The sequence below is a fragment of the Lissotriton vulgaris genome, chromosome 6 (genome assembly GCF_964263255.1).
Source record: "Lissotriton vulgaris chromosome 6, aLisVul1.2, whole genome shotgun sequence".
Classification (NCBI taxonomy): domain Eukaryota; kingdom Metazoa; phylum Chordata; class Amphibia; order Caudata; family Salamandridae; genus Lissotriton; species Lissotriton vulgaris.
In genome coordinates this window covers 1,293,326,402-1,293,339,172 of record NC_141694.1, presented here as the reverse complement: position 1 = coordinate 1,293,339,172, position 12,771 = coordinate 1,293,326,402, and the positions used below count along the sequence as shown (strand labels likewise).

Genomic DNA, 12,771 nt, shown 5'->3' with positions numbered 1-12,771 from the left:
CACTCTAAAGAGTGCAACAGTAGGGAAAGCGTTGGATAGCGTAGGGGTTAAAATTACTATTCCCACTCCAAAGAGTGCAACAGTAGGGAAAGCATTGGATAGCCTAGGGGTTAAAATTACTATTCCCACTCCAAAGAGTGCAACAGTAGGGAAAGCGTTGGATAGCGTAGGGGTAAAAATTACTATTCCCACTCCAGAGAGTGCAACAGTAGGGAAATTAAATACTTCATATATTATTTAAAAAAATATCAATTAATATCTATAAAAAACTAATTAAAAGTAATTACCAATTTAATATAATATAATAATTAATCAATTAAAATGACAAATTAAAATTAATTATTACAATTAGTTACCTATTAATAAAAATTAATTACAAATTAACAATTAATTAATTAACAATTAAAAATTAATTAACAATTAATTCAAAATAAATACAATTAAATAAATTGATTTATTTAATTAATTATAAATAAATTACTTCCCACCCTATTCCCCTATAAACCCACAACCCGCTACAGAAAATAAATTAGTAAAATTAACATAATTAGCAATTAATCAATTAAATAAAATTAATTGGCAATTACAATTTAATTAATTACCCATAAAAAATTAATTAACAATTAATTCTGAATAAATACCAATAAATAATTTTACATATTTAATTAATTATAAATAAATTACTTCCCACCCAATCCCCTATAAACCCACAACACGCTACAGAAAATAAATTAGTAAAATGTACATAATTAGCAATTAATCAATTAATTAAAATTAATTGCCAATTAAAATGTAATTAATTACCAAATATAAATTAATTAACTATTAATTAAAAATGAATACCAATAAATAAATTTACATATTTAATTAATTATAATTAAATTACTTCCCACCCTATTCCCCTATAAACCCACAACCCGCTACAGAATTAAATTACGCAAAAATTAAAAAAACAATATTAATGAATTATAATAAATTATAACATAAATACACACTTTTCACACATATAATAACATAAAAAAACTATAAAAAATTCGATATTATAAAAAATTCGATAATTTTAATAACCTATATCATATACTTCGATATTTTAACTTTCTATATTTTTAACATTCGATATTACATTACTTACCTTAAAAACGATATTTTTGATGTCTATATTCTGTCCATTCGCTATTTTGTCCATTCTATGTTTTAAACTCGATATTATGTCCATTCGATATTTTTTACTCAATATTTTGACTGTTTACCATGCTGGACCTATATGCACCCCTTCTCCCTTATTTGTATTGCGTACTTGAGCGCGGTAAACAACCATGGGATTCCCTTTTCCCCATAGGAGACCTCTTCCGACTCTCCCTCCTCTCAGGACCACTTTGACCTTGAGAGACCCTGCTCACGATGAAAACAACTAAGGCCTGAGCTTTGGAGATGACATGGTAGCAGAACTTCTTCGGACACCATCTTTATTAGGAACAGAAAGTGGTGCTTTGGGTACCCAGTGAGGCGGGGAGGCAACTGGCTGTCACTCACAGCTATGAAAAAAGAGGGGTTCAAGGTCACCCTTCATGGTGCCATCATGACTGAGAATTTGAGAGCAAATATTGCCCCCAACGGACTACTAGTGAGCAACTTCCCCAGGCTGTCCCTAGAGGATGCAACTTTAAAAAAGAACGGTCCCTGGTAGCCTGGAAATGCACCAGGGACTGGCTGTTTCTGATAATCAACACTGCCAAACGCCTGGTGAATGCCCTACTAGTGAGGATCCAAATTGCTAAGGGAGCATTAAAGATCAGTATCCCGATCATGGCATACAAAAATAACTGGGCCGAGATCAACAATGACATGACCGATCACACAGAGTTTCTAATTAAACAGAAAATCACAAAATTGCAAAAGTACACATACAAAATTTGAGAAAGAGAAAGTGTACCCTTATCTCAAGGATGATTACGCCCCACCAGGGGGAGACATCTCATCAGACGAGAGTCAGGTCTCTCGCAGATGGGGCTCATCTAACAGCAACTCCAGTACTGACAGTTGGGGGAGTGGCAGGTATAGACGCAATCCTCAAATCCCATTCATCAGTTACAAGGGACCACAGTTCCAAGGCCCTCCAGGCCCCCACTATTGGCAAAACCCCATTTTCCTCATGGTCCACAATAATTCTACCCACAACCTCTGATTCCCCCTCCTTTTTTAGACAGACGTTGGGGCAGAGGAAGAGGACGAAGAAGAGGTAACAAGAGGGTACAATGGCAGGCCTCACCTCAACAACCAGGTACAGACCTGGCGCTAACTAAGCTAATAGTGAACCTATCCCCCAGGCCTCTTAAAATGACGGAGACTGAAGTCCTGGAAAAAGACTTGGGTTTGTCCCTACCCCCAAACAGGACGACTCCCGGGAGTCCTGTGAGTCACACCAGTTCTTTGGGAAGATACGCCTAAGAGTGTTCTCGGGATGACTCAGGTTTACATAACCCTTCTAAATTCACTCCTCATGCTGGCCAAATCCCCCACAAGTTCCTCACTTTTGAGCAGGCGGTCCTGGAGGAGGAAACCAAGCGGAATAAGAGACGACGTTTCTACAATCTCTCCTATGTTGAAACAACAGCAATCAAATGTAGCTAAAGAGGAGCTTGACTCTGGTTCACCACCCTTGGCCGGCTCCTACCTAGCTGGACATCAGACATTGTTTTCTTTCTCATCTCCCCGTTATGTTACCCTCCCTCCATCTGTCTTGTTTTTTCTATGTTTATTGTATGCACTAGCAACGGATGTAACTGTAATGTAACTGTAACTGATGTAACGCTGTAACACGTCTTTATCCTTATGTAAAGCGCTCCGATACCTCCGGGTCTAGCCAGCGCTATATAAAACTCAAATAAAACTCAAATAAATAAACACCCTTGCTAATAACACCTCTATCATGATCAAACCAGCAGCCAAAGGCGGGGCCATTGTGATCTTATCCACTGACGATTAGGATAGGGATTGCTTGGTGCAACTATTCAATCACCAGTATTATACCTCCATTGATCAAGACCCGACAGGGGTTTTAACCACTCGTATCACCTCCATGGTGTATACTGCTGAGACTGAGGAATGGATCAGCAAGAAAGAGGTGGACTTCCTGTTTAAGAAAGACCCTAAGGTCCCTTACTTCTACATACTACCCACGATCCATAAAAATCGGATTCCCCAACCCAGACACCCCATTGTCCCCGGGATTGATTCTTTACTCAAACCCCTCTCCAGGTTCTGCGACCACTTCCTCCAACCAGTGGTCCAGAAGACCCCATCATTCTTGCAGGACACCAGGGACATCCTGAGACTTATCAATACCATTGACACTGACCAGGTGATCCAACTACTACTGGCACTCGATAGGGACATTCCACAGGGGAGGTGTGGAAGCAGCACTGCGGTCGGTTGATTGGGTCTCTTCCACACTGACCAGCTTCATTATGGAGTGTGCCTCTTTAGCACTGACCCAAACTTTCTTTCAATTTAAAAGGCAGCTTTATCACCAAACACAGGGCACGTCGATGGGGAGCACCTTCGAACTTGGCCTGGCCTGCCTGTACATGGCAGCCTTTGAGGCAAGGTGCATTTTCAACATCTCCAACCCATTCTCCCAGAACATACTCCTATGGCAAAGGTACATAGATGACATCTTGGTATTCTGGGAGGGGGATGCACAGACATGTAACGAGTTCTGTAGGTGGGTGAACACTCTCAACCCGTACCTACGATTCACAATCACCATCTCTGACACTCATATTACATTTCTGGACTTGGAGAGAACACTGATGGAGGGTAGATTACACACCACCATCCACAAAAAAAACAACTCACCGTAACAGTTTGTTACTGTATGGGAGACATCATCCAAAGGCTCTTAGAGACAACCTTCCGTTTGGGCAGTTCCTGCGCCTTAGGTGTAATTGCAGCACCACTCGGGATTATGACGATGTGGCATCACAACTCACACACAACCTAATACAAAGGGATTATCCGGTACATAGCATTAACATTGCCAGGAAGAGGGCAGGAACAATAACAGGGAGGCCTTACTCGAGAAAATACCCAAAACTGAGGAGGACATACTGACCTGTGTGACGAATTCACCCCACATTCAAACAGGATTATACAAATTATTAGAAATAACTGGGGTATCCTACAGACAGGAAACCTAGCACTGGCCCCTCCCAGGTTTGCGTTTAAACGTACCAGAAACTTGAAGGACCTTTTGGTCCACACACATCCCCACCCTGGTCCACGCCACAATAACCAGCCAACTTTATGGGGTCTACCTCCGATCACAGGTCACTCTGCGTGTGGCTCGTGTTCTGTGGGCCCCCTTACTGAGAGAACCAAAGAACTACAGCTATCGCCCAATTTTAGTTGGGTCCAAAGGTCTTACACCAATTGAAATACCATCAATTGTATTTATACCATTACCTGCCCTTGTAAACAGATGTACATTGGCATGACAACCAGGGCAGTAAAGGTCAGGATTATGGAGCACCAAAGCAACATACGCTGCAACAGATTAACTACCAAACTCTGTCAACATTTCAGAGAGAAGGGACATGCACCTGATAGCTTAAGGTGGACAGTGATTGAGGCCCACCTCCATCTTAGCAAAAAGGGTCTTTTCAGGAGAGAGCAACACTAGATTTTAAGACTATCCTGTGACAGAGATGGGCTCAATGAGGATATTCCCTGGGGGGAGGTAAATAATTAGAGCCTCCCCCCACACTATTTGCCCTCTAGATTCCTGCGGCATGCAGTTGATATCACTGACTGTGGATACTAGCCATCACCAGCAGGGACTTAGTATCCCTTGAACACAATCTACTTTGCCACAATAACCAAGTCTGGCTTCATACAGTCCCTGTCACCATGGCCATGTGCTCTCCCTCCTACACCTCTTAAGTGTGATAACTATCATAACATCCCATCATGATTTATCACATGTATAGGTGTCAGTGTTTACATCCCAATCCTGGGACTTCACCTACTTGAAATCACTCCACTGCATGACCTGTGTGTCCCACTATGATTGTCCGACTTCGGCCTGCAGACCGATAATGTTGGTCAGTAGGGTACTTCCTTCATCCCTTTTTACATTGCTAATGGGGTTGGCATCAAGATGTCCAACTAGGGTGGGCACACTTTAGCACATACATGCACATGTGTGACCCATTCAATACAGTACCCACCTTTTAGATGCTATGCGCATTCCATGTTATAATATGGTCGCCATAGCTTTAATCAATAGCTTTAAGCTTCTACCCCCTTCAAAGATGGCTACTGTATATTTATCGACCTGTGGATGCCACATGCATTCCACGTTCTAAGATGGCCGACACCGTTTTAACCGGGAGCTTGTAGCTTCAACCCCATCAAAGATGGCCGTCACATGTCCCTCGACCTTCCAATTCCGTGTCATTTTCCTGCTACTTAAACCCACTGGCTTCACACACCTCGCTTCCTCCCAAAGAGGCAGAGCAAGGGGTGGGTTCCCGGCACCTGTTTTCCAGGAAAACTGTAAGTAAGCGGTCCCCGCTGTTCTTTCCGCTTAGCCCCCCTCCCTCCGGTGTCAGAAACCTATGCCACTTTGACAGAATGCTCATCCTTGGGCAGTCTTCCATCTTTGCTTATACCCATTGTGTTTTTATCTTCCCCCTTTCTCTCCTCAAAACCAGCATGACGTTAACTTTTGTAACAATCATTGCTCTGCCTAACTATTGATGAAGTGTGACTTGAACCAGAATTGAGTGAGTTCCATTGTGCCATTTCCTACGGTGGTTGGTTACCATCAATGTCACCAGTATGTTTTGTATATGTCACGTGTGCCACAAGTCTGCTTATTAAGTTTGTCTGGCCATGCACCTCTTGAGTTGCACTAACCACTTGTGCATGTGTTTGTGGCATGTTTTTAATTTAATTCTTGAGGCATTATGACTGTATGTGCATACATTATTCATGTACCGTTGTTTTTCTCTCTCTGTTTTGAATCTCATTAGGTTGGTCCCATGATTTCTATTATTAAGGTACCTCATAGAAAGGTCATCAGAGTGATTGGGTAATTTTCTATAACCAACCACCCATGTAGATAGTGCATCAAGATAGGTCCTGAAGAATTGCCGATTGAGAAAAATGTTGACCATGACTACACACATATAGACACCTCCGACCATTATAATCCCTATTCTGGTTTTAATTGAGATGAGTGGGCTCGCAGATTAAAATTCATTTAGGAGCACTAACTCGCCTCATTTTATTTCTCCCTACATCACCTCACATCTACAACACTAGGCCCCTCACACGCACCTTACCTATACGGCTTGGGAAAAAGATCTCTGACAAAGAGCCCCTCATAGGGTGCCTGTCAGGCATTGCAGCACCGGCCTGACGAGGAGCAAGCCCTATGATGATGCATGACACCCAAATGGGTGTGTGAGGGCCCCACTTCCCAACTTGAGAGACACCCACATTCCACTACCGAGTATTTGTGTTGACCAACCTAGCCTCCTTCCCTTCTTTCCCGACCCTACAGGAACTTCATACTCCTTCGGTGCTACCTTGAGGTGCCTGCCACACCGTGCACGGCTTTTTCAGTAACTCCCATTTCTCTATAGGAGCTTGTGATGGAGCCGGTTTCCGACCGCCGCACAAGCTCCCATAGGGAAATGGGAGTTTTCAACGACACCATGTGCGTTCACATTGTAATTGTGTTTTCAGACCACCGACCCGATGTTGTTGGTTCCAAAACAGCAGAGATGTCGGTCAGAGGCAACTCCGGACGGTATCATAATCAGTCCCTTAATGTTTTACCAAGTCAAAGAAAAGGCAACTCATCACTAACATTTATAGGAATCTGTTAACCTATATAATCATTCTATCATGGAAATACAAGAATGCTTGGTGAAAAAATTGTTATGTTTTTATGTTTATCTCAAAGGAGGACTAGTGATAGTTATGTACTTAAAAAGCAAGTAAATCTTAACCAGCTTCGAACATAGAAACTGGTGTTCATAATTCTCTCTAGATGGCACTGTACAGCTGCCAGATTTCAATTAGGAAGATTAAAGGAGATCTGACATGTATTAGTGGGACCATGGGCAGGGCCGGACTGCGACGGCAAACCAGCTCTGGCAGTTAAGTTAGACCGGCTGCAGGTGGTGAGGAAGGGGGTCACTGGTGGGAAACACTGCTGCTGCTTTTGGTACTGGGAGCATATTGCAGCACTGATGCAAAACCGTCCCCCGCTGTACCAAAAACAGCCCCCACCGGTCCAACACAGGCCCCACCATTCAGACCCACAGGGGAACAAAATGCCTGGTCCCCGCTACGGCTATTCTTGTCCTGACCGTGAGGAAGAGGGGAATTGATTGCCTATAATGTCGATTTTAACATGAATAAAACAATGAGAGAAAAAAGCTGAACTTATTGAGCCTATCAAGAACAACACATTCTCCACATTTTATACTATGACTGACCTTTGCTGGGACACAAGGCCTGCACGCCATGATTGATTTGTAATTTGTGCAACTAATCCGGGCAGCAAAACAGAAAGTAGGGGATCAAAAGTGAAAATCAGAATATCAACAGTTTTGCAGAGTTATGGAATAATGAAATAATGGATCCAACTACCCATGAAAAGAGTAAAACATTCCACTCAAGACAAGTGGAATTTGCAAGAGTCTAGTAGTTATTCAAGGAATACGTGTCCAAATATATTATATGACTGAAAACATCCTTTGGCCATTTATATGGCCTTGCAGTGCTTTTGGTATCTTTGCGCCCTTTCCAAAGAGCTGAGGGATTTCGTTTTGTACCTCATTTTTAATTAATTAATTGACAAAAATGTAAATAGCAAAGTCATTGAAAGCAGGGACCAGAAGTGACAGTACCAATGTACAACTTCTTGAACTATTTCATGGAAAGAAATCAGTCAAGAAAAAACATGCTGAGTGTGATGAAGGAAGAGATTCAGACTCGTACCCTGATCTTTTATGAGGTCTCTAAACTTTCAATTCTATTGCACCACACATCAATTTATGGTTTACCAATAGACTTCAATTTATTGACCAAAATGATCTATGTAAGTGGTAGTAACTATGGTATAAGGGCACTGGTGGTTGATATGATATTGTGTGTTGTGAACCCATCCAGGTTGAAGCCCCTCCACACAAAATGATCAATAAGTGTAACAAAAAAGTGGATTAAAGTGGGGTTGAATAAGGGAAACCACTTCTTTCCCAGTGCCAGACATCCATAGGATGTGAATCATGCACTTCTTAATTTTTGCACTTCTTAATTTTTGCTGGTGTTTTTGCCAGTGCTGAGAACTAAACTCATTTTATTATTGTCAACTCTTTTTGATGATGGGTTGCAACACTGATACATGCATTTCTTCATTTTGTTCTCAAGTACTGTAGGCTGGGCGAGTCTATAGACCATCACTCACCATGCCACCACTTCACACCACACCATTTGGCTCCCATTCTAAAAGTAAATTTCCTGCAGCCCTCAGATACGGCACTTGTTCGCCTTAATCTGTGCGGAATAACCCCATTGGCTGAAAATTCAGCCAGGCAGGTTTAGTGAGTAGACTAGGACATGTACACTCATTTCTCTTACCCCCTTTCTAAAGCTGAGTTAGATGCTTGGATCGGTCCCATCCTGGTATCCTCCTTGAATTAAAAATTGGTTCTAGCCCAGGGACTACTGAGTTACAAATGTTTAAAAAGGTTCTTCTGCTTATAGGTTGGAAGGTGCTCCTGGAGTATCGTTCTCTGGACAGAACGTGACGTTAAATTGAGTTTCACTCCCCCCAAGAGGAATGTCCCCCTAGGCACCAACTGTATCCTAGACAGAGGATTTAAAAGCATTTAAGTTCCTTTTTCTTCCATAGAAAAAATTACAATCGTTCAAATAAGGTCGGTTCATTTGATATATTTGTTGCCATTACTACATGAATTAACTTAATTCACAAGCTCCATAATACTTGAAATTGTGGCTTGATCAATCAAGACGTTTTTCCACAATAATGATCTTCCCTTTAATTTTCCCTATGCATTTCAGGCGAGTTGCCCTTCCTCAGGGGAAGGGATCTATAAATGTACATAAATGTACATTTATAGATCCCATCAGGTGTCTGGTCATAGTGAGTGACCAGACACCTGGCCAGGGCCGAACTAGCCATAGCTGGCTCCAGGCGTTTCCCCAGTGGGCAGCGAGGGTGGGGGCACAAGCTTGGCACAAAGCTTTCCTTCCGCTAGCACCCCCCTGTCCCCACCCTCCGGGGTCCGCCAAGCAATTTGCCATGGCCGGTTTCAGTTCCCAGTCCAGCCCTGCACCTGGCACTGGCCAGGCATGACACATTGGCATTGTGCACGCTACCCACAGCACAACAAGGGGTGTATATATCTCCATCTCCATCAGGCCTCAGCCCCCACCGCAAGATAATAAATTGATTCCATAAATATTTTTTACGCAATGTCCATACTGTAGGGATCTGCTGAAGAGAATAATTGATTACAATTAAGGCTTTATGTTTCCTGTTTTTACTATTTTTTGCAAATAAATGCAGACACAAAAAATGTATTTTCCTGTCTATATTAATTTTTAAATGTGGATAAAATCAGAAATTAGGTTACTTTTTGAGTGATTCTAATGCTAATCAGTCGCAACTGCCATTCCAAAGTGAGAACTTTTTTCACAAAACCCAAATATATATGGATAAATACAGATGGAAATGCCAAAAATATAAATGCCTTAAACCCTGCAGCCCTAATTCAATCAGTGGGAGCATCACATATATTGGATTTGTACTTGTATATATTATTTGTAGAGCACACGTACGCAGAAGCTCCAGGGCACAAAATAAAAGAGAAGAAGGTTACAGGTTTTAATTATATGTTTTCAATAAATTGTACAAGGGGAATAATGAGATTGACCCGATGTCACTTGGGCAGCGGCTGAAACCTCATTTGCAAAAATCACATGGGATATTTATAAGTGATGCATAGATAATACACTGGAGTCATTATTTACTAAAGAACTCGGGTAAAAAAGTACTTTTCTGATCACATTTGACTTTTTGCTTTAAAAAGTCAAGAAAAACAATTGACACATAATATAGCCTTATAGCCCGGCGTAGCGAGCTCTACCAGCTATTAAAGGCCCGCTACCGCATTAAAGGCCCGAGCCGAAGGCGAGGGACGTTAACAAGGTTGTAGGACTTTAATAGCCGTATAGCCTAAGACCATTAGAACAGTCTGCCACTAGAGGGCAGAATGTTCTAACAAATAAAACAAAGGCCTCTCGTAGCTTGATGGGATTTAAATCCCATCGAGCTCCGAGAGACCTTTGTAAGACATTGGAATGTTGCTCGGCGGGCCTTTACCGGCCCAAAGAAGCAGAGAGCGCTCCATTATCTTCAATGGATCTCCCAACATTTCAATGTTCAAATAGTGCCTAGCATTCTAATATAGCGGCTCAGATGCTTTAACACAAGTCTGTTTTTGCATTAAAAGAACACTTTAATGATGACATATTTTGATTTATTCTTTGTATACAGAGATTGTGCAGCAAAGTAAGAGAGAGCCCATTAAAACAAGGCAAGTAAAGTCTTACCCCTCTGGACACTGGGGTTCAGGAAGAGGTTCACATTTTTCTTCAGCCCATGATCTCTCACCTAAAAGCAGGACAGAATATTGATAATTATCTGAATATGATCAAGATGTAAAGAACATTTCTGCAGTTTCTGTCATTAGGTAAAAAAACACAGCATGTAATTGTCACTCAATTTAAAATAATTCTTGAACAACAAGGTAATATTAATACTAAAACATGCAGGCCCACATTATAAGTCGCCTCTTAATTTGCACAGAGTTACGGATAATAGGGGGATCGGTAATTCTGGAGGAATGGGTTACCATAGAAACTGCTTGGAAATGACAAATTGGTAGTTCCAGGTCAAAATTTCCCCAGTAATTATTCATGTCCTCCCTAATTTTCAGAAACCAAAATTTCAATGTGGAAATAAAATGTATTGGCAGTGGTCTCCAGCAGATAGGACGGCCTGGAAACAGCAACCAGCCCTGGAAGATTGCTGCTTGACCGGTCCTGGGAGCGGGGATGTGCTAGCAAGAAACACTGCTCCCGCTTTTGTTACAGGGGTCCGATATTGCAGCACTAATGCAAAACTGCCTCCACAGGCACAAAACTGGTCCCCACCGCTCCAACCCACTGGGAAAATGGCCGGTGCCGCTACGGCCAATCAACCCTGTGTCCCCAATTCTCATAATCCTGTTCGGGCCGCTAAACGCTGTTACCAGCTCCACTGTTATTAAGAGGACAATAGTACTGAGGGCCTCATTGGGAATAGTGAGCATGCTTGTACCAGAGCGGGCACCATTGCACCAGGTGCTCAGGAACAGCACCATCTTTGGGCACCATGGAGACTTGAGTGGATCTGCAAAGGCTGTGCCTTCTGCTGACAGCCCACCTGGTACCTAACATGTGTCTAGAAGATGCAGCTCTCACTGAAGTGATGAACTTCCTCTCCTCATACCAGGTCATCTAAAGTGGCAGGGATACATAGGTGGACATGTGAAAAGTTTTCGACTTTCAAACTCTTTTTTCACATTGCAAACTCATGTGAGACAATTTGGAAAGGGGTGGCAAAGAATCATTCCTCCCACCTTGCGACACCTAGGGTAATACAAAAATACTTCCCGTTTTCTCTTGAGCTTGAATAGCATGGAATGGTTACCAACCACTGCAGGCAGACAGCAAACATTCACAAAGTATAGGCTGTCAATTTCAAGCATATTACATTGCATGTGTGGAGGCTGCTAGCTTCAGGAGCAGCCCCATGGATCAATGCAGCTACCACTGATGACACAGTATCACCATCACTTATTTGTGCTTACTGATCTGTTCATCTTTAACCAGCATAATCATTGTTCATATGGTTTATAAGTAATTTAAAACTGACTACATTATTCTGTATATTATTTTACAAAACATTTTTTACACTGTTTCATATTTAGGTGTAGCAGACTGAGTGAATCATATATTCGGAATAATTTTAGTTAACATATGTGCAATTTACCATTGACGTCAGTAGGCCTAGATGCCTTACTCCATTTTTTAAGTAAAAGTTGCATTTCTGCTTGTTTGCTGTGCCTAACACTTTATCAGTGTCAAGCACCAGAGACACTGTATGCTCATTTACAAATGTTATTCTCAGTTAGTTCACAGTTTGACGGTCATAGGGTAGCAATCAGATAGTTTGAACAGTGAATTCAGTACCTGCACGAGATGGGAAACTGAAGAGGTGAATACTCCTACATGAGAAATAGTGAAGGTCGCAATGAGGGAAGAAGCTCCCATTGTATTAACTGTGAGAAAGAGGCTGACACCGACTATGGGCATTGGGTTTTGATTGTTTCTTGCCCTGTGAAGAGTGTACCACTTTGATGTAACGTATGTTGGAAAGTTTGTTTTTTATTTTATTTTAACCCCTTGGATGCTCATGACGAGCTCAGCTCGTCATGATGTACACCTCCATACACTCATGACGAGCTGAGCTCGTCATGAACAATGGGATTTTAAAAAATTCAGCATTGACGATGAATCTCCTAAGCATTGATGTGTTAAACATTTGTAAGGTGCAAAACGAATCATACCCACAGGGATCTCTCGGCGCCACAAAGTCAGAGGCAAGAAGGGAAAAAGCTGATTAAT

At 41.9% G+C, this 12,771-nt stretch overlaps 1 protein-coding gene across 1 annotated transcript in view; it reads right to left on the bottom strand.

Annotated features, from left to right (window-relative positions):
* ENPP3 (ectonucleotide pyrophosphatase/phosphodiesterase 3) overlaps window positions 1-12,771 on the bottom strand; it is a 716,664-nt gene that overhangs the window by 486,108 nt on the left and 217,785 nt on the right. The window contains exon 6 of the mRNA XM_086927431.1: window positions 10,654-10,714. Coding sequence (XP_086783557.1) covers window positions 10,654-10,714 — 61 coding nt within the window. The remainder of the gene's footprint in view (window positions 1-10,653; window positions 10,715-12,771) is intronic.